We start from the raw sequence: 23,550 nt of genomic DNA, 5'->3' as shown, positions 1-23,550 counted from the left end.
AGAAAAACCTAGGAGTTCATCCAGCTGATATGAACATTTAATGGGTCTCCATTTGGCCAATTTTGAAGGCTTAAGTATTTATGAAAACTCTACTAAAATTGAGAATTTTTGTTGTCAGCTTTACCTTCATCAGTACTCCCACAAACATGGCAGGACTAACTACATTTAACTGAAAGATTCTTGATTCCCAAAGGGAGCAGTTAATTGATTTTTTGACATATATTTAATTCAAACAGATTCTTAAAACATTATACAAGGAGTGAAGACCAGGGAAAGTTATATTGGTTTATTGTAGCAAGCTAGTAATCTCTTTTGTTAGAGTTTTTAAAAGTGTCATTTAAGGTAGTGTGCCATGGGATTATCCTCATATTCAGCCTAAAAAGATTTGTCACATCTACAATGTCACAAACATTGTTAAATGGACCACCACTATGAAATCCATGGTGTCTATTGCATTTTCTCCATCACCTGGACTGTTAAACTCATCCAAGGAGATGATGAGATAGAGAATTCATGATGGATCCTAAAAACACAGCTTCTTATTATCAACTCTCTACTGCACTGTTCTAAAACTGTGCCCCTGAATGAGCATCAGGTTTACTGTCTGTGTTTGTGGAACCTGCTTCTCTTTTATATTTTATTTCTCATCCTCCAGTTGCTGAAAAATCACAAAGAATAAAACAATAAAATTAAAAAGGTCAGATGTAGAGCCCTCAGTCTTGAGATTTCAGGGATGGCATAATTCTGCACCTTAATGACTGACATGGCTTTGTGGCTCCTGTTTTCTCCACAGGCCAGTCCTTCCTACACCCTCTTTCTAGATTAATTTTTTAAATGAACAACTAAAATCTTGACACCTGCTCAAGAACTTTTCATATCTTCCTATCACCTACCAGATTAAGATAAGATTACTCACTTTGCTATTTGCAAGGAAAATTACTGGAGTAGGAGTTCGGAAGACTGGGGTGAAGAGAAATGTAATCAGGCAGCACTGCAGATAGGGGAGAGTGGCAGAGCAAACCACGGATGATTCTCTAAAGTCATCATAAACTGACTGAATCTTACCACCTCTGCTTTTTTGCTGAGGCTGTCCTTTTGCCTAGGGTGCTCTTATCTCAGTTTCTGTGAAAATTCAATGTCAAATTCTGTGTTGATTTGTCTGTCCAGTTAGAACACCTACTATACTTTGCTTGCTCTCTTCTCAAAAGTATTTGTTTCATTTTTGTCATACGGTATTTTGGGCCTTGCCTCTTCATTCCTTAAAGATCAAACAACAGAATGAAGAAGAGCTTGGTAGAACCTGAATAACAAAAAATCACACAGGTATGACTCAGTGACTTCCAAAATCTAAAACCACTTATTTGCTCTGTATTTAATTTATGTAATAAATTTTACTCCATACAGAAAATTAGGATGTGTCCCACTTACAACTAGTTATAACTATTTACAACATTAATAACTGAGATTATGGCTATATCAACCTAGTGTTAAAAATCAAAATATGTCAACATTCTTTTGTGGTTTGGATTGAAAAGAAGAAACTGAAAACCATTATTACAAAGAAAACTTTATGTCGATTACACAGATTAAATCCTCAAGGACTTGGAAAAAGTCATCTTTCTAACTTATAACTGTTACTCGAATAATTTCAAACATTGAACACCTTGACCTTCATAATCATGCTAGAATTAATCCACTGATATAAACATTCACATATGTATTTGACATATGCCATGCCTGTATTCACAAAAGACAGTGGACAATTTATAATAACAAAACAAATCAAGAAAGAATAGGAAAAATTTAAAATTAATATTAAATTTTCCAGAAAAAAATAGTGCATTACAGAACTCTAGGCACTAAAGTTATGCAACTGATCATTAAATTTAGAACTAAAAATCTCTCAACCAAGGAAATAATGGAAATGTAGTTCTCTACCTGAATAACTAAAGCATTTATTATGAGCTGTGACAAATACTTTCCCAGTATGAAAAATTAGAGGGGACTCATTACATGGATATAAAAATTCTGGAAAATATAACCAACTATTTAACTAAATACCATTCTTAAAAAAATTAGAGATGGGATATTTAACAGCATTTCAACATTTTTATGGGATGCTAACATAGTCCAGACATGTTACACATTCCAAAACAGAATTTAGAAGACCTAAACAATGAATAACCAACACTGAGCCCTAACCTGGCTCTCTAAAACATCAAAATATTTCAGGAAACTTTCAACAATTTCTAGATAAAGCAAATTCAAGGATGAATTATCTGACATGTGTCAGAAGTGCCAGGAATTGATACAGTTGAGTAAAGAAGTACATTCAAGTTTTATACATTGAATACGATGACAGTAGAAATGACTTTTCACTGAGAGAAATTGGAAGCCCCATAGCTTATGTTAAAATTAGTTGCCTGGGTTTGACATTAGCTGCTAGTTCAAGATTATTACTTGGTACTTGAAAGTGATTCCATAATTAGTTTTAAACTGCACGTCACACCAGTGAATGGAATCTATTGTTTAATCAATTCCCATTGCTTTTTATTTTTCTATAAGGATGGATCTATCCAACAGAAAACTACTATCTGTTCAAAAGTTTCAGTAAAAGCTAACCAAAAGTTCAGTGAAAAATAACCTAAAAGTGCCATGAAAAAAATAAGCGAAGCCTGCCTATAACTGAAATACAATGCAAAACCACAGGAAACTTTAAAAAAAATTTTTTTATCTTTTCCCATAACAATCAGCTTCTATTGACTTTACAAAGGAAAAAATATATATTTTAGCTTTTTAAAAATATTTTTTTAAATTTATTTTTAGAGAGACGGGAAGGGAGGGAGAAAGAGGGGGAGAAACATCAATATGTGGTTGCCTCTCATGCACCCCCAACTGGGGACCTGGCCCACAACCCAGGCATGTGCCCAGATTGAGAATCAAACTGGCGACCCTTTGGTTCACAAGCCTGTACTAAATCCACTGATCCACACCAGCCAGGGCATATTTTATCTTTTAATGAGGCTTTGGTACTAGTCTTTCGTATGTTTGTACCAGAAAGGATATCTCTAATAAAGTCTAACTTATAGGGTTTTTTTTGGTCCTCATTTTATGTAGTTTTAATTTAAGAGTGCTTCTTGAAGTTTCTGGTTATAAGACTCCTTTACACTCCTAAAAATTATTGAGGAACCCAAATAACTTTTGTTTTCATAGGTTATATCTATCTATATTAACCAAATTAGATATTAAAACTGAAAACAATTTTAAAACAGACACACACAAAAATCCACTATAGCCTTGTGAGAGAATAAGAATGGAAAAAGCAAGTAACAGCCTAGTATTATTATGAAGATAGTTTGACCTCATGGGTATCCCCCTAAAGAGTACCAGAGATGCCCAGGGATACCCATATCATACTTTGAGAACCACAAGTGCAAAGGAATTACCAGTAACAAAAGAAACATCAACCACAAGCAAAATAAACATGAAATTTAAAAATGCTCTACACTCCAGGCACCTACACACACTATAAAGCTGTCCACTGGGGAGCAGACACTAGCTTGATGTACAGCACCAGGGAAGAAACGGGGGCGCGGGCTTTACTGTAATAACCCACAGTCATCAGCCCCCGAATTATTTCCATATCTTAATTCTACACACAGGCAAACTTCACTCTAATTAGATGATTTTTAAAAACAGGAGGAAGTAGTGGCACACAGAGCACCTGAGGACAGGCTTTTGTGCAAGAGGTATTAGTCATTCTCTCTGGCAATTGCTGATTTTATTATGATCTGTGGGGCATGTAGATCCCTTAAAATAGAGATCTTGTATAAATTGTATAAGACAATCTATGGGACTGATGAAAGAAATACTACTAATTCTACTTATCTTTTAAAGATCTGTATATTTTAGTTTAGAAGTGTATGTATTCCGTTTATAAAGAAATGATTAGAGAGAGTGTGTGGGCAGTATGCTAAAATATTTTGTTAATGGTTGTGCATTCAAAATGATTTGGAGACTATGTGATATTTTATTTTATTAAAATGTTTTAGCCATATAAAATTTAAAATATTTAAAAGTACCAAATGTTGGCAGGGATCTGGGTCAAACTTCCTTCATATTGTTAGTGAGAGTATAAGTTGGTTCAACTGCTTTGGAAAATTATGATAATATCTATGAAACTTAAATTCATATGCCTCCTCTATGGCTCAGAAATTTTATTCCAAAGTATACACTCAAAAGAAATGCACGCAAACATTCACCAAGAGACATGGTCCAGAATGTTTCCACCAGCTTTGTTTATAAAAGCCCAAAACTGGAAAGAACCCAAATGACCATTGCCATTAAAATAGATTTTTAGAATTGTGGCATATTTATACAATAGAATGCTACAGAGCAATAAGAAAGAATGAACTATTGATACACACAGCAATAGATATGACTCTCCCAGACATAATGCCAAGCAAAAGAAACCAGACACAGAAGAATATGAAGTTGAAAAACAGGCATAACTAACCTATGATGACAGAACTCAATAACGGTTATCTCTGGTGGAGGAGGTTAACTGGGAGCAGGCACAGGAGAGCCTTCCGAGGAACTGGGAACACCCTATATCTTGATCTGGGAGTCGGTTACATGTCTATATAGATATATAAGCATGTATTGATCTGTACTTTTAAGATTTGTGCATTTTACAGTGCCTATGATACACTGCAATAAAAATAAAGCATTGTTTTAAAACATGTTATATCCAAATTAGGAAGTATCCAACTTAATATTTTCTCCCATAAAAACTACAGATCTATGGAAACCTTCTTTATGCACCAAAAAACCCCATGTGGGAAGTATTCCTAAGGACAACCCACAAGCTCTCCTTGATAAGGCTATAAATCAGCCTCAATTCTCTCCAGGATTTTCCCTCACACTGACCACTTTGCTTTGAGCACAATCTCATTAGCACCTACTCTGGATTCACAGCAAGTGAGGTTGTGTTACCTTCATCCTAATGCTCTTTCTTATTACCTCTTTCCAGTTCCCTGGTCTCTAAGAACTGAGTCCTTAAAGCTCAAGTAGAGAAGTAAATGGTGACATCATAAAACAGCAAAGAGAAGTCTGGAAAGTTTTAATATAAAATAACATGCAAAGAGGTAACATTAACAGCAACATTAAAAACTGTGTAAACATCATGAGCACAATTAGGTAAAAGTTGCACATAAATAGAATAATACTGTGAGTAAAACCCTCAAATACTGACAGCAGGTATCTTTAGAAAATGACATTACAATAATTTTATTTTCCATGTTTTAGAATTTTTAGAAAATGTATGCTTTATTAAAGTATAGAAGTTAAAATAATTTTGAACTGTATTTTTTTTAAAAAACCTACCTGAAACCCATATAAAGATGTCACCAATGCCTAAATTTTCACAATTATGATGCTTTTAGTTCTCAGTGGTTATTAATTTATTCTTGACGTTAGCGGTCCTCAAGTAATAGCTTCTTCCTGATGCATCAAGATCTTTAGCTAAAATGATATTCCAGTATGGTTTGTTCATTGATTTTCTTTCTTAACCATAGACTCTCAGCTTCACATACACTCCAAATTAGTCCCTATGTGCCTAGGAGGCTAATATGACTCATTTTCCTGGTTTGCATTCTGACTCTTACATCAACAACCCATTCCAGCTACAGGGTCACTTACTTCTGTAGACAATATTGTTCTTTCCTAGAATCCCAAAACACTACTGCTGTTTGTTTTATTGCATTAACTTCAACTAACTTTGGAGAGACCAAATTAACAGATGTGGGTAGACTAACAGAGGAGCCATGCAAGACCAGGATAGAAATACAGACAGGCTGGTGAACCAAAATAGTGAGTATACAGAAATGTGGACATAATGGAACTAGGTGACAGAGTTAGTATCAAAGGGAGAATTTATGGATGCTGTGATTTCCAGGGAGAAAACATCCAGGTCTTGAAAAAAAGAAAAAAAAGATTAAACAACTGACTCAGGAAAAAAAAAAAAAAATCAGAAAAAAAGACTGTCCCCGAGTCCTGAAAGACTCCAGGTGTACTTTACAGTATTACTGTCTCATCGTTAAATCCAAAATCTGCTTTGAATAATTCTATCTTAATTTGAGTTTGAAAACCTTCTTAAGGATGCATAAAGTTTGCCAGACATGCTTGAGAAAAGAGAGAGTAAGGCACACCATATAGAAGGATACCAGTGGAGCGGGCCTCTCCAAAGAACGCTTACATGGTCCAAAGAAAGAAATTAATGCTTTAACCTATCAGAAGATGAAAACATAGCCTAAAACATATTTTCACTTCATCTCTTCATTGACAATTTACCAGAGCCTCTAAAATGAAAGCTGGGTATGGTTACTTGGATTATTTTTGTTTAAGAAAATAGTATTTTATGACATCATACAGTAAAATTAGATTATTGTGAAAGCTATTAAAGAACTATTTATGTTATCAATCATGTAATCTGAAATGCCAAAGCAATCTAACAAGGACTATGAAGAACAAATATGAATGGTAGGGGAAAGAAATAGCTCTTTTAGGAAAAACTTGGCCTTTTTCAGCAAGCAGAATATCTTTTGTTCAGTTACATTAGAGAGCTTTAAATCAATGTAGAAACTGTTTAGTGCTATAGAACCCAATTAACGAGCTGTTAAAATTCTGAGAATCTGTGCTTCTGTCAGCACGAGTGAAGGCATAATGAACTGTCATTAGGGAGATAATATACACTTAAGCTGGGCTAAATATATGAAAATGTTTTCTACAGAGAACACTCATGCCCTGCTGGTGGGAATGCAGACTAGTGCAGCCACTGTGGAAACACTACAGAGGTTCCTCAAAAAATTTAAAATGATACTGCATTATGATTCAGTAATTCTACTTCTTAGATTTGTTTTATCTAATACAATAAGCTAATTTTATGTGTTTATATATATGTGTAACAAATTCTGATTTGGGTTAATTTTACATGTCTAACATGAAATTCTTGATTTTACCAGGTGTTCCAATCATCGCTACTACATACTTAGAACACCTTTCACCTTGTGGGACAAGTGTCTGAAAGGAATTAAACTAAAAATTGGATGGTTTGAACAAAGCAAAATATACAGATTTACATTTGTTTTTAAAATTTGATCATATGTTGTTTGTACCTAACTTAACCCTTAAGAGGCTATTGACTACACTTCTACGTCTGAATGTATTTATTTATTGAGAGGGAGCAGGAGGAGGAGAGCAAAGAAAGGAGGAAGGAAAGAAGAGAGAAGGAGGAGAGGGAGCAAGGAAGGTTAATTTAATGTCATTTAGAATAATATTCATTAACTAAAGACAAAAAATTCTTGCTGGTTATGATTTAGCTACTTTTTTACACCACTTGTTGGATAGTCTCGTAGTATGTTTTGTTTTTATCCAGGTCATTTTGGAACATAGATTAAAAATAACAGCGAAAATCTCTCCTTTCCCTACACTTCCCTGCCTCTAACACAAGGGTGTTATTTCCATAGACAGCGCTGCTTCTCAGAATATGGAGTTCAGGATACACATAAACGAAAAGTTAAAATTTGTAAGAATTCAAAAGTTTCTGGAATCAAAGGCCTCAAATTTTAATGTTTCTTTTATTATCTTAAATCTTGGTTATGTTTGTGTTAGATTTACTTGTAGATTTCATTCCTTTCCAAAAAAAATTAAGCAAACAAATCCATCCTGTAATGCAACTTTGATTTATCTGTTTGCACAAAAGACCAGAGCACTTAAGCAGTTTTTTCCAAACATGGAATGCAATAGTTACCCATTGGACCCCATCCAGTCAACTGGGGAAACAGAATACATTTAATTCCTTCAAAAGTATGAATAATTTTAAACTTCCTATATGTATTTTATAGGGTAACTGAAGTTGTACTGCTTAATTGGAATCCTTGTAGGGTTTAGCATAAGTATGCTATTACTTATCATATACATAAAAAGTAAACTTAAAAATTACACTATTATTAGATTTCAAAGAAAAAAAATCTTTTATGTTTTTAAGTGATTTTAAAACCTCAAGATTCCTTTGATATATGGATGGATGATTATACACACATACGTACACACTAATTAATATGAAAAACTTTTTGTAATGGTTGAAATGTATCAAAAATGAATTACCAGGAACATTTTTAGTCATTATTTATACTTGTAATGAATTTTTCACATGTTCACCAATTGGCACTTTTATTCTATAAAAATGAAAACGCCAAATACTCATCTATTGATCTTCTGACATTACTCTGAAGTAATTAAGAGGACAAGGACTTTGGGACTGGGTCTGGTTTTGAATACAGCTGTGTGATGCTGAAAAAGTTGTTCATTTTCAAAACTGCTATTATCTCTTCACTACCATGGGGATAACCGCAACTACATCTAAGGGTCTTGCCAAAATTGAGTGAGATAATGTGTATAAAGTTGCGGTGTGAATCATTTTATTTTTGTTTCCTTGCTGATTTCTGTTATGAAGACACTCGCTGTGGGAAGGTTGACCACCGCCCATACTTCTGTCCCCAAACATCATGCCAGGTGCTCCCTGTAAGGGCTTACCTTGCCCTTATGCACTCTTCCTGAACCCTAAACAACGCAGAAAAAGGGATTGCCTGGTTCAAGATACCCATAATGCTTAACTGCCAGACACTATGCTTAAAAGTTCACTTTGATAAAATCATCTTGGTAAGTAAATTATGACTAATTTTATTCCAACAAGCAAAAAAAAAAAAAAAAAAAAAAACTCACCCTAAAAACAGGACCTGTGATGCACATTCCACCATGCTTCATGCTTTGTCTAAAAAAAACAAGCCAATACCCTCTCTTCTTCCCAGGACAGATAATTGTACAAGCTAAGACACATACTTTGTCTAAATCACTCTGATGCTTACTGTGTCCCCCTGTAGCATTTCCTCATCCACATTCAAGATTCTCAGACTTCTCTCCAACTGCAGGAAATAGGTTTCTGTAATGATCAGAGAAATCTAGGTGGCCAGCATCCCAGAAGCTTAGCTTAACTTCTCTAATAGCTTGTGAATTCCTTCTAATTTGTTCATTACAGAATAAATTTCTTATAGAAGAGAACTCCCTCCCAGATGCATGAATCCTTTGCATACAAAACATGTTACAAATATAGGATTGTAAGTAGGCTCTATGTGAAGGATATAGAAATGAGATAAGCCTCATTTGATTTATAAGGTTCAAAGCTATAGTAACAGAATAGAAGAATATTACAATACTCCATCACACTGCTTTAGCTTTTAAAACCCCTGAGTGTTGAGAAAGTATCCCCGGGGTCGTGGTGAGGAAGAGTTAGCCTATGATCCCCACAGGGATTCATCCCTCCAAGCTCAGACTCAAGAGAAAGCAGCATCATGGATCAATGTATTTACCTTAAGTCCCTGAGCTGGGAACTTGTCTTCCTTGTGACCAAACAGGACTTATCTGTGTCAGATGCATAACTTAACATAAATAGGAGATTTTAGCCACAAATAACATAAATCAGGTCTCTTATATTTGCAAGAATTAGAAAGAATTTATACATGTAGAGGTATGTCTGTATATGAAATGTTTAAGATAATTTTTAAAAAGTCAACATATAATTATGCAAATATCAGAGATTACATTGTTGTTCATTAAAAAAGAATCAATATAAGGACATCTGTGCAAATGCTAGATGACATGAAATTAATGGCCACTTCATTTACCTGCTCCTCATGTCATCTTTAATGAGAATGAATCTGCTGCTGAGATGACTATGAGCAGTCAGACCTGAACATGAGGTGAGAAAGTGCCTCTTTATTTATTCTTCACATTATTTCCCTCCAAATCGAAACTGTGTCAGCTTTGTCCAGCTTAATGCCTATGCAGGTTTCACAGTCTTCTAGAAAAGCTCTATTAAAGCTCAAAGCTTAAGAGCTTAATAGGTCTTTGAAAAATTTTAAAAGGTCTAAAATCCCTAAAACTATTTTCACGTATGCTTTCTTCTGCCATCTCTCCCCATAAATTATAGAAGAAAACAGTCAGTAGAAAGCAGAATCATGACTTTGATTTTCCATAAATGGGATCTCAGCATTTCAATTAGACTATATTGTTGTCTCTTACATAATGTGTGTCCCAAAAGTAGCATCTTTGTTTCTTCAGGCTGAGGCGTCCCAAAGCTACTCTGCCAGTAAATATTCAGAGTCCAATTCCTTAAAAGAAGATCACAGAACACAGCCTAAGCAAGAACAAGTCCTGCTGAAAGACTACCAGCTGTGCTTGAGCAGCTCTGAGCAGGAGGGTAGAAAGGAGCCCAGAGCCATAAACACAGATGCCTGAACACTTGATGCCTCAAGACACTGATGCTGAGCTCCTCGTCATTTAATATCCATTATACAAATAATGGTGCCTGCTTACATACAGGTGGTGTAACTTTCCAAACTGAAGGCCCCTATACTGAACCAGTGCAATTCTAAGACATTTTCCACTTTCATTCATCACCATTTAAGGTGACAGTTCTTACGCAATTACTGAATATTTATTTCTGAGAACATATTCTGGGGGTGAGAGGGTAAGAGGAAGAAAAAGATAACTGAGGTGTGAGAAAAATACTCTACTAGAGAAAAAATATATAGTGAATGAGAAACCCAGATACACCAGGGACAACGTCAACCAACTGCCCAAATTTCCAGGCAAAGTCAATGCCAAGTTGTTGAGGAGAGCAACAAGGTACAGGGACTATTTGAGTATCTGGCAGTTATTGAGGCAAAGTAGGGGAGAGTCTAAGGGCATCAGTTCTGGAGCCACTGATGCCACCCCAAACTAGCTGAGGAACTTGAACTAAATAAGTTAATACATCTAAAATGTTTTGAACACTCCTTGGCACACACTCAATAAATGTTGGTATCAGCTTGTTTTTTATTCCTAATTATAATCCCTCATGGTAGAAGGGTCCCCTATTTTGGTTACAGAAATTTAGCTTAAGTTTAAAAAACTCACCTGAAATTACAGACCTATAAATGGTGAAGCCAAAATTTAAACTCAGACATTCTTCACATCAATAAGTAATACAAACACTTACAATATTTAAAATATGTTCTCTGCCTTTATCTTCCATCCTATATCAGCAATTCTGCAAGAGTGCTCCCCAGACCAGCAGTATGAGCATCAACTGAGAATTTGTTAAAAATTTCCAAGCCCCACCCCACATCTGTTACTTAAATTTGACACTATGAGAGCAGCTATGTGCAATTTGTTTTTTCTATAGAGAACACAACTTCTGCAGGAGCATTAAAGAATATCCTAGAGGAATTACAAAACCCTGGAACATATGTTTAGTCAAGATTGTGGCGAAGTATACCATGGAGATTTTGAACAAAAGACAGCTGACACTCTAGGATAGCTGAATTTTAGTTTTACCTGGAAGCAGAGAGCTGAATCATTATATTATCAATTTTCTGTGTGACTTTGGGCAACTCCCGTTACCAATCTATGCCTCAGTTCTCTCATTGGTGAAGTGAGTGATCTCTCACAGCACTTGCCCCTTTGTATTCTTCTCAATTAACCCCAAATCTCTACCTGACTATATTTTTACAGACATAATGTAAAATAAAATGTAAATCTTATGAACAAGGTGACCTGTTGGATTAAGTTATAAGAAAATTAAATTCTTAGGTTTTCAAATTGGAGCAGAGAAGGAAAAACTTGCAAGGGGTTAAGGAATTTCATTATCCCAAGATTCAAAGTAAAAAACATACAGAGTATAGGGGGAAAAGTCTATATGATGTCAAATTAATAACATAAGTAAGTTATCTTTATGGAGAGCAAAAAAGAAAATGTTAACCCATTCTGATGTGAAGTTTACCATAGTGAGGAACTTTCATTAGAATCCTAATTGTGAACTCGAGTCCAGGTATGGTAAAATTCTGAGACTGGGAATTCAAAGTCTGGGTTCTAATGTAAGTTCTGTTTCTAACTAAATGTGAGCTTAGTTTGGCCTCTCTGAGACTCAGCTGCTTCAGCTACAAAATGTGCACAGAGAGTGAAGTATAGCATATCTTACATTTTCTTCTAAATGTAAAATTGTTTAATCTTTGAATAAGTATCAGACCACAGAGGTGAAGGTGCATCACTGGCCCTTGCTAGTGGTAGGTGTGGCCAGAACTACCAGGTAAGAGAAATGTAAAGCAATTAAAGAGATGTTTCAGGAACATTTTTTCTAAGTATAGACCAGTCTATAGGCAGAAGGCATAGTCAATCCAAAATGAAATTATCTTCATCATGAAGCCCATTCTGATATCAAAGCTAATCATGAAGTTTTAACAACAAAGTCATACTTTTGTGGGGGTGCATAATCCTTCTTTTTCAAATATGCTAATTTTTTCAAATTAGTATATTTACTAATTAGATGTTAGGCGCATATCCAAGTATTATTGTTTTAGAGAATGAAGGGGAAGAACAGACTAAATTTGGAGCTTCCTCACTAGAGACGAAAATAAGGAATGAGGAAACTTCACAGGGCACCAAAATGTAACAGGGCTTTCATCAAGGGAGCCGTTGCAGAAGGAGGAATCACCACAGCAGCTCTGTGATGACCAGAGGCCCACTTCTCACCCTGACCTCTTGCAGGTGGATGCTGCTGAGACCTGTACAGGGGCCATTAGCTTTTTGGCCCTTGTTATAAGTTCACTTCCAGGAACCAAGAATTCCTAGAGAAGATCCACCCTTCTTCCTAAAGGAGGTTAAACTACATGACATGTAGTTTTAAAATTGAAAAATACCTCCAGGTTCCTTAATAGTTAGAGAGTCAGTGATGAACCAAAGACCTTGAAGAGCTCCAAACTTTAAAGTTCTATTTATGGAGACTACAGTGAGAAACTTGATGGTTAACATATCCATGCCTTTCTTAACTCAGGAAAGGTAAATCAGAAATTTAACACTGTTTTGAGAGATATTCGATTTTTTTTCCACAGCAGTAATACTTGGGAAATACATCCATTCAAAGGAAGAGAAATCTCTTGGAATGAATGCTTTCCCCTGGGAAGGAGCATAGAATGTATAAGAAAAGGAAAGACCACCATGTGACTGGAGCAGTGAGAGAGGATGAGGGAGGAGAAGATAGAGAACGAGATGAATCTAGGGAGATCAGCAGTAAGCATGGGAGAAAGAGCTTTGAAGACATACTATACAGCTAGGCTTTACTCTTAGGAGCAATAAAAAGTCCTGGAGAGGTTTTATGGAGGAAGATGATGTCAGCATATCTGCCTTACCAAAACATTCCTTAGTGGATAAAGAAAAGACTTTCTGAGGATCAACAGGATCACTTGAGGAGCTTCATCTCCAAAGAATCCTCACTTGTCAGCAAAGCATGTAATACAAACAGAAGTTCATCATCTTTATCGTTGCCATCATCATCCAAGTCTGTGGCCAGCAGAAACCCAGTGCCTATAAGCACATCCCACTGGTCACACAGCTGCATTCTAATTCTCTTATGGACCCAGACTTGGATGATGTGTGACCAGTGACTAGATGCCAGTGTCAACAACAGCACACAGAACATGCTCAGGAAAAAAAACCACACAGATTAACTCTGGCCATTATTTGGCTCAGTTTTCAGAATCCATCTTGAAAACAAAAGCATTTTTCAGAAGCCAAAGAAGATGGAAAATGCTAGCAACTGACAAAATCACTACTGGACCTGTAGTAATCATGACTTCCTTAATAGCAATGACCCTTGAATATTTTTTCGCTATGCCTACATGGGAACATCTGTGTTTACATCAGGGAATGTGAAATACAGGCACAAAGACAAATGACTAAATAGGATTAAACAACCGAAATCACAGTTTGATGTGGCATTTCATAGCAAAGACGGGGCCAGACCACATGACTGGTAGTTACAAAATGGGTAAACTCACTGGAATTAAAATAAACACCTACTCTGACAATCAAGAAAAATCCTTGTATTTTGGCAAAGTATTAATATGCATGGCATGTCCCCTTCCCTCTCCCTCCAAACTTACTGCTTATTTAGAAAAATACCAAAAAAAAAAAAAAAGGTCAGAAAAACAAAAAGAATGAGTGGGATGGGGAGGTGAGCAGTAATATAGGATGATTCCTTTTTTAGCCTGACCCTGAAATTCCTCAATGAAGAAGGCATTCCAGTGCATAAGAGGCCCCTACTGCAAAGAATTCTGATGATTTGTAATATTATTTGCCAAGTTTTTTTTATGATAGTATCACACAATTGGTCCAACTCTTCAACAGAACATAAAGGATATGTCTATAGCAGAAAAATTCAAATGAAAGTTGTATTTAGCAAGCACATAAGAGAAATACATACACCCCCCATTCACATTGCTATAGAAAACTTTAAAATATAAGTCTATATTTTTATAATGGTAACATAAGTGAGCCTTTCTAAATATAAAGCCATAAAGGAAAAAAAACTTGACGGACTTCACAAAATTCTTAAAATTTCACATGAGGTAAAAGAGTGGTAAGCAACATTTTTAAAAATTAACAGCAAATAAGGAATAAATACAATTCTGAAGTTATGGGAGAAAACTTAATTTCTAGTAATTTTGGTCAATTTAGTTTTTGACAATATCTATCTTTTTTTTTTTTTTGAAGATATTATGCCATCTCTTAACAGCTTTGCAAAATCAATGATAGTAAGTGTGATTAACCTGGGAATGTGAAGAAGGGATGGATATTATTTACTCTCTCAACTTTCTCGGTGCAAATTTGTGCAACAGCACAGAGCCCACGCTTAGAAGATCTCCACACTTGCTTTAATCCCATGCTGTCACGATCTGGCAATTTCTACAGTTTTTGAAAACGGAGCCTTAATTTTTATTTTGCACTGGGCCTTTGCAAATTACATACTGATCCTGCAACTTCCTGTCCTACAAACTTCCTATCTACAAGGCAGTAAGTTTTGTGCCAAAGAAGAACACCAAGCTCTTAAGAAATAGCTCTAGTCATGAAAAGTTTATCATCTAGAAGTAGAAATAAGTTTAGTAGTCAGATGATAATAAAACAAAGCAGAAAATAAGATACACGGTAGCAATGAGGCTCCAGAGGAGGTGGAGGTTATTTCTTGGTGGGATGAGGTCACACTATCTGTGAAAGAGACAGCTTTTATACTTGTCTGTAAAAAAAAACAGAGAGAGATTTGAACATTGACATTGGGGGAAAAAGGCAATAGAGGCAGTGTGCTATATAAAAGCACAGGGACTGCCTGAGTACATGGACTCCTTTGGTTTGCCTGAGGAAAGAAGAAACCAAGCTGAAAAAGCAGGCTGGCATTGGTTGTGGGAGGGCTTGAATATCCAGCTAATGAAGCCATACATAATTCAACAGGACCTGTGAGCCATCGAAGGGTTATAGAGAGAGAATCAGTTGGTCACAGTCATAATTTAGGGAAGATTAAAGTTGGCCCCAGGCAAATGGTCATTGTGTCACCTGTCTGGATTCCCAGCCCTGTACTACACTCACAAATATCGACTTGATGTTTTACACAGCAGCCAGATAGAAAGTGACGTAAAGCCAGTGCCTACCTCTTGGTAATTCAACCAGCCACACTCACCTGCTCTAAGCTGACCAACAAGAAATGTTCAGGCACTCTGGGGAACCAACTTTTATTGCTTAAGGTGTGAATTTTCAGAATATTAACAGGTTTAGACAGCTCTGGGAATAATATAAGAATATGTAGGGTCGATTTTAAAAAGAGAGAGAGACATCTTCAAACTCCATTTCCTGAAATAGTGTCTCTGAAAAATCTTTTTTCATTAGAGTTTTACAAGGAAATATTGACAATTCTTCCACTTCCTTGTGAAAACAAACTATGAAAGCTGAAACTAAGGTCCTAAGTTCCCTGCACTTAAGTACGTGAAACATAATGGGCGCTATCCTAAGCATTTCATTGATTACCAATTGGTATCTTTCTCTATTAGGGTTGCATTAGAAGAAATCAATACTTGTACTTTAGGGCTTAAAAATGAATATTCATATCTTTCTCTCCATATACATTCACTCACACACACACACACACACACACACACCCCATCTCGCTCTCTCTTTTTATATATATATAGAGGCATACACACATCAACACACACTATTGACATATTTACACATAATCAACACACATGCAGACATACACATAGTACCTGAATAATTTAATTTCCTTGCACACTAAACTCCAAACAGAAATTTACACTGTCCCTTCTCCTAAATGTTTCATCCAATCTCATTGAGGAAAAAACCCAACATCCTATTGAAATGGTAAACTTTATTATTATTTAACATCAAATTAGAATGTTATAGCCTCTTTAGCAGGAACATAAAAATAAATTTTATGTGAAAATAAAAAACATATAAACAATGAATCAGGTACAAAGTAAGTTAATCACAAGAAATATCAACGTAAGGAATATTAAAATTACACCTTAAGGAAATTTAATAGATATTGCTTAAGATGTATTACTGCAACAGAATGTGAACTTGATTTTTTAGCTCCATTTAAACCATTTCTTCACCAAAAAAAAAAAAATATATATATATATATATATATATATATATATATATATATATAAAATGAAAAAGCCACTTTAATATTCTAGCTCTCAAATGAAATCTCAATTGGTGGCACACTTCCCTTTAGCTCACATAACAATGGTTCTGTTTTCAACTGAAAAATGATTCAAAACAACTACTTTTTGAAACAAAAGTCAGAGTTGTCAATATTATTTTAATAACAAAATTAAGTATTTCCTTTAAAATAAGCTGAGACACAAAGAAATACATTTCAGTGAGTTAAGGGTATTCCTAAGAAATGAAAAGCTTTTTAAAATTCCAATATTCATGCTAAATTGAGTTATTATGATAATATATAATATCAAGAAAAGAAAAGCTTTTGATATTTCAGAACTGCAACATAAAATGAATTTAATTTGGAAAATTAAACTCAAGATTAAAGGATAATAAGCACCTTCTTGGAACATTTCCATCTTAGTCTTCTGACCTTTAATATGGAAACTCACACAAGAGATGATTCAGCTTGCATGGTGGGTTGCTTTAGAAGAGGTACCATAAACTGATACATAGTTAGAGATGGACCCAATATCCCTTTTGTTCAAGCAAATTCTCCTTTGTTTCTCTGAGATGCATTCGTCCATGAGAATGTTGAATGACACTGATGTTCTGACTTAACCACATATTATGAAAATAGTCACCAGAAATATCAAGAAGCCAGTGCAAAATCTTGCGCATCCACAAATGTGTAGGCTATTAAGACTAGACTTAGATATAGGCAAAAAAAAAAAAAAAAGGCTTCCCTGTGCTTTATTTTAGAGAAGAGGTCTGTAAAGGCATTAAATGGTCTCAGAAAAAGAAAAGAAAGCATCCTACCTTTTTAAAAATTCCATGTACTCGGTATGCTTGATAAGTCCTGTCCTCATCATTATTGTTTGAAAACATTGTCGATCAATAGCCCAGAGCTTCACATTTACAAGAGCTGGAGGAACAGAAAACAAACAGGGAAAAATTAATTACAGAATTTTAACTCGGAACTGTCTCCTGCAAAAGAGTTGAGTTATTCATGAGAGGTATGAAGATGATTCACCTTGATTTAAAGCTAATATCATAATGTCCTATTTTAAGAAGTATTCATAATTTCCCATACTGGTATTATTTCTATCAGAAGTTTCCTATTGCTCTTCTGTCCTTAAGGAATGAGTATGCCTAAGTACACATTGAGAAGATTTAGTAATTTCATGACTATACAGGAAGGAAATCATAGGGAGAGGGGTTTACAAGTAATAACACTCCCTTGCAATTACTCAGAATGGTGTTAATGACTCATATGACCATATTTTAATTGCAGAAATTAGATGTGAAAATTTTTAGGTTTAGGGGCAAATTTAATATGCTAAAAATACTAATAATTATGCAACGTTTTCTACACAAAGCCCATTTTACAAATTGTAACCTGTGCCTAAAGTTACCACATAAAGTTATATTAGATATGTTTGCTGAACTTTCATTTTTACTCTTATATACCACTGTCTTTGACAATGAGTAATTAAGCATTGAAACTAAACACCACAGAATTTTACCAGTTGATCTATTAAGCACATGACTAAGAGACAAGTTTCAGAAAAAGACAGATGTTGCAGTGCAACAGAACAATATATCAAGATAAACTTGGTTATCTTGGATGGTGTGGCTCAGTGGATTGAGCGCTGGCCTACAAACTAAAGGGTTGCAGGTTCGATTCCCAGTCAGGGTACAGGCCTGGGTTGCGGGCCAGGTCCCCAGTTGGGGGCATGCCAGAGGCAACCACACACTGATATTTCTCTCCCTCCCTTCCCCTCTCTCTAAAATTAAATAAATAAAATCTTTAAAAAAAAGATAAACTTAGGTTTTAAAAGGTCTACTGAAATCTTGGTGTGTGATGGGTATACAAGAATCTTATTTAACTATTCATTTTTTATGTATGTTTGTGAATTTTCATAACAGAAAGTGTTTTAAGTAAAGCTAGGAGGGGCATAACTTGGATTCAGAGACACCCAAGTCAAGCAGAATATAGACCAACAATCGTGCTGCCAAATAGCTATATAAAAAACCATAGGCAGAGTATGATGAAAGCTGTGTGAGGCAAACTATTCCGTTAACAGGTGTGTGCACAGTTTCAAACAAATGAGCACCCTGCAGAGTCCACAGTAATTCAGGAGTTGAATTAGGAGGGTCTTGGGGAATATGGCAGCATTGAGCATGAGAGAAAAGGCTGGACAGTTGTGGGGGTGACTAAGCTATCATTTTAAGTCTGAGTTCATACTTCAAGGCCAGGTTCCATCCCTGGTCCCACCTATAGAACAACCTTTCTGTCCTGAAAACTAAGAGAGCCTTTTTCTATCTATGTCACTCACTGGCACTTAGCACATGTCACCTATACTATCCATTATCTCTGCTATGCTTATATCACGCTTCCTCAGATATCTAAGTGTGTACGTTCCCTCAGAGAAATGTCTCTGTGTCACCTCCCCATCTTAAAAACAGCTGATCATTTGATAAACATTGGGTATATTTGTTGAGTAATGTAATTTTATGTACATGATGCAATTTTCAAAAAATGTAACCTTAGGTAGACTCTAATGTTACATTAAAAAGTCTAAGGTAAGGAACTAGTATAAATAACCCATGAACACAGACAACGAGGTGTCTGTGGGAGAAGGGGTGGGCTGGGTGGGGCAGAGCAATGAGGGAAAAAATAGGACAATTGTAATAGAAAAACAATAAAAATAAAAATTTTTTTAAAAGACTAAGCTAAATTGATCAGATATCATATTCCATGTGTTGAAAAAGACTCTCTATAAATAAGCTTACAGAATTCAATATTTTATCTTCTGATTTCCATTTACATGGACTATTGAAATGTCTCTAAATAAAACATTGTGTGGGATATTTTGCATAGTAATAAACATAGCTTGATGAGATTGCAAATTTACCCATGACCTTGGGCAAGGTGCCAAAAACTTTTTTGTATTCAGCCAATAAACATATTAGTGAGGTCAGCATTTTACAGGTGGTCAAGCATGACTAATAATCACAGTGCCTTGTTATCAAAGTGTGGTTGTATTAAAGTTGTGATTAACATCTTGCTTCTTAAACAGCTGCTAGAGTGTTCATCTGCTGCTTCCATAATTTAAAGAGGTCATTCAAAAAATAAAAAACCTCTCCATTTACCTTTGATCTTAAGTGGTGTATTAATCTCTATAGGGAAGAAGCACTTCACAAATAAAATTTCTGTGATTTTCACAATAGTTACTGTTTTTGAACATGTAAATCTGAATAGCATGAAGGAGAGAAAGTGTTGGGAAGAAATTATCCTTTTTGTTTTAGTATGTATCTAAAATTTTCTGCTGAAACATTTATCACTGGTTTCAGAGTAAGGTCACATTGAACTCAGTAGAAAACATGTAAGTTCCCATTACTCTGCAATCTCTAAGTACATGAGTAAGTTAAGAACACCTTCAACACAAGCAACACTGGACCTTCATTTGGGGGACACGACGGTTACAGAAAAAGGCAGCACAGAGCTGTGCTAGGCTAAGAGACCACAAATCTGGGATTGGCCTAAATTCTCCTATTGGAAAATTCATCTGCTGTCCAATTCAAATTTTGGAAGAACATTGAGAAAGCGTGTGTGGATACAGAGCACTTACAGACTAGAATATTAACTTAGCCCATATTTATATATACCCATCTAGCCAAGACAAGTGCTATATAGAAGGGAGAGAAAACAAATGTACAGTTTCTATCCCCAAACTACTTGTGATCTAGCACAGAGGCCAACAGATTATTGTCTGTACCAAATATGGCCCACGATTGGTTTTGTACAGCCCACTAAGAATGGGTTTTGTGATTTTAAGTGGTTGAAAAAGTTTTAAAGACACATATTTTGTGACACATGAGAATTATATGAAACAAATTTTAGTGTCCATAAAAGTTTTACTGGAACACAAACATGTCCATTCATTTACACACCGGCTGAACTGAGTGGTTCTGACAAGACCATTTACACTGCACTTCATGGCCTTTTAAGAAAACAGTTGCCAACTCATGGTGTGATATAATAAATAAACAAATTGAGAGTAAGTGCTAGCAGTGGGTAAATATCTGGGGCTGTAAATACACAGCAAAGGCATCACAGACTCTCCATGGAGAGGAGCTGAAGGGCTGCCTAAAGGCCTTGTGGAAGAAAAGCATCTGAGCCAGGGTTACTCACCTGGTGCTATGGACTGAATGTCTCGCCTCCAAATTCAAAAGTGAAAGCCTGAATCCCCATTGTGACAGTATTTGGAGGTTGGGCTTTTGGAAGGTAAATAGGCTCTGGTACCAATTCCAGTGTGGGAGGGGGGCTCCCCACAACACAAGCAATGCTCAGGACACTTGCTGGGTGTCTTGCAATTCAACTCAGTTCTGACACAATCTACCCAGAAATGGGATTAGATTCTACAGATTAAGAGTCAGTCCTACAGGGCTGCCCCTACCACTTACAGCATGCTAGCTGAAAGCCCAGGTTGTTACCTGGGCTTCTGACAGACTGGCTACACCTCAGAGGTTCCCAGGACACCCTCTGTGAACTTAATTATTTTGCTAGAGCAGTTTACAAAACTCAGATAAACATTTTACTTACTAGGTTACTGGTTTATTATAAAAGGATAGAACTCGGCAACAGACAGAGAGAAGAGGTGTTCAGGGCGTGGACTTTCCATGCTTCCTCCAGGCCCTACACTCCCCAAATCTCCTTGTATTCACCAACCAGGCAGCTCTCCAAACCATGGGCTCCGGAGCTCTATGGAGGCTTTATTACATTAGCATGATTGATTAAATCATTGGCCTTAGGCCATTGATTCAACCTCCAACCCTTGTCCCCTTCCCGGTGGGACTGCAATTTCCAACCCTCTACAGTAATTGCATAGTTGGCTCTCCTAGCACATACCCACCCCCCCCCACAGATCTTAAGTGGAGTCCAAAAGTCAACTCTCATCTCTTAACAATTTCAAGGCTTTTGGGAGCTAAGTGCCAGAAACAGGACTGAAAGAAGACAAAATATATACAATGTTTCTTATTATAAATCACAATACAACAGAAGGTAATTAGGTCTAGATGACATCATGAGAGAATTTGTGTCTCTCCGTATACACCAAGAAAAAGTCATGTGAGGATATAACCAGGAAGCCAGCCCTCACCAATTACCTGACCATACTAGGACCCTGATCTTGAACTTCAAGCTTCAGAAAGCCTGAGATATAAATGTTTGTTGTTTAAACCACTCAGTCTATAGTATTTTTTATAGTAGCCTTAATGATACCAAGAGATCTGATCAGATCACTGGGTAGAAGTAAGAGGGGCCAAAGGAGGAGTTTGCTGAGGCAATGGAAGGCAGTCTAGGACAGGATTGGCTGAGAATCCAAATGCCTCCAGAGTCATTGGAAATAAAAAGAGAGCAGGCTCTCTGGCTTGAGGGCTCTCAGAATTTTGCCTCTGGAGTTTTTCCTAAAGGGTGGCCCCAAGGACTCTGTGGATGGAACTCAAGGGATTTGTGAATGTGAGGTGGAAAAGGGACATCTTTATTTTTATTACCCTGTTACTGGAATTTTAACCTTTTTTTTAGCCTTTTTTTTTTTTTAAATTATAAGTGTAGGCAATAAAGCACAGTAGTCATTTTCACCAACGGAAACCATGGCTATTTATACCATACATTTGTTAGAGATATCATACATTTGTTACAGATATATTAAACATAATTTACACTCATTACTCAGAAATTATGTTGGTTACTAGACTCACCTCTAGATCTTATTATTAATATGTTGTTTTAAAACATTCAATAATTAATTGTGATATCACTGCATTCCAGTATAAATGGTATCTTTTTTAATCCTATGTATTTTATTTTATTTTTTTATAATTTATTTATTTCTTTGTTTATTTATTTATTTTTAGAGAGAGAGGAAAGGAGAAGGCGAGGGAGAGAAACATCACTGTGTGGTTGCCTCTCACCCGCGCCCCCAACTGGGGACCTGACGTGCAACCTAGTCATGTGCCCTGACTGGGAATCGAACCAGCGACACTTGTCTCACAGGCTGACGCTCAATCCACTGAGCCACAGCAGCCAGGGTCTCTATGTATATTATTTTATGTCCATAAAAAACTCATTCTTAAAGGGGTCCGTATGCTTCACCAGAGGAACAAAGAAATTTGTGGCACCCAAAAGAGTAACTGCCCCTGCTCTGAACAAATACTGGAGAAAGGATTTCCTCAGAGAAGGAGGCCATGAAATTGATAAGGGCCTGAAAGCGGCAATACTTGGCTGGTCTGCATCTACAAGGGTATGCAGATTGTTAATAACAGCTTATTCAGTAAACAACCACTTCCCTGAGTTCTCTATTCCCAGCCTCCCCAGGACTCCCTAAGATCCCACTATTCAGTAAATAAAGAGTTAACACTGAATCCATCAGGGGCTTCTCAGACCCTGCTCCAGAACTAAGTGTGCACAGAGAGTTGCTTGATCATTTTGATGTTTCCCTCATCATCACTACCAGTATAAGAGCTTTCCAGAGAGAGGGGTCTGGCAAGAAGGAAAGGTGACTCAGGAAACTGTTAGTCCAGGGAGGTGGAGGTGCTGAGTTGAGGCAGCAAGTAGAGGTGAAAGTGAAGAGATAAGAAAAGCACAAAGATTCATGTGTCCTTGCTGGGCACTTAGGACTTGATCCTGAGGTCAGTGCGGAGGAGACACTGACAATTTAAAGTAGGCAATTTACTTTAGAAAAGCTATAATAGCACTGAAAGAGAACAGGACCAGCAGCAGCAAGGGAGAGAGAGCTCAGTAGAGAGAGGAAGCTCTAATGGGCTCTTTAATTATCCAAGTGGGTGGACTCGTAGTGGCAATGAAGCTAAAGAGATGAATGGATCTGAAAGGTATCGAAGATCTTGAGCTGACAGGAAATGTCAGGGAGAGAA

General features: G+C 36.3%; 1 protein-coding gene across 3 annotated transcripts in view; it reads right to left on the bottom strand.

Moving 5' to 3' along the window:
• The window catches only part of PRKG1 (protein kinase cGMP-dependent 1), a 1,228,801-nt gene that overhangs the window by 398,672 nt on the left and 806,579 nt on the right, over nt 1-23,550 (bottom strand). For all 3 annotated transcript variants that reach the window (XM_090278041.1, XM_090278040.1, XM_090278045.1), the window contains exon 4: nt 17,431-17,536. In XM_090278041.1, coding sequence (XP_090134167.1) covers nt 17,431-17,536 — 106 coding nt within the window. The remainder of the gene's footprint in view (nt 1-17,430; nt 17,537-23,550) is intronic.

Source organism: Furipterus horrens, unplaced genomic scaffold (genome assembly GCF_987537825.1).
Source record: "Furipterus horrens unplaced genomic scaffold, mFurHor1.1.pri manual_scaffold_5, whole genome shotgun sequence".
NCBI lineage: Eukaryota > Metazoa > Chordata > Mammalia > Chiroptera > Furipteridae > Furipterus > Furipterus horrens.
The sequence above is the reverse complement of the archived record's forward strand: the minus strand, read 5'-3'. Positions and strand labels throughout refer to the sequence as shown.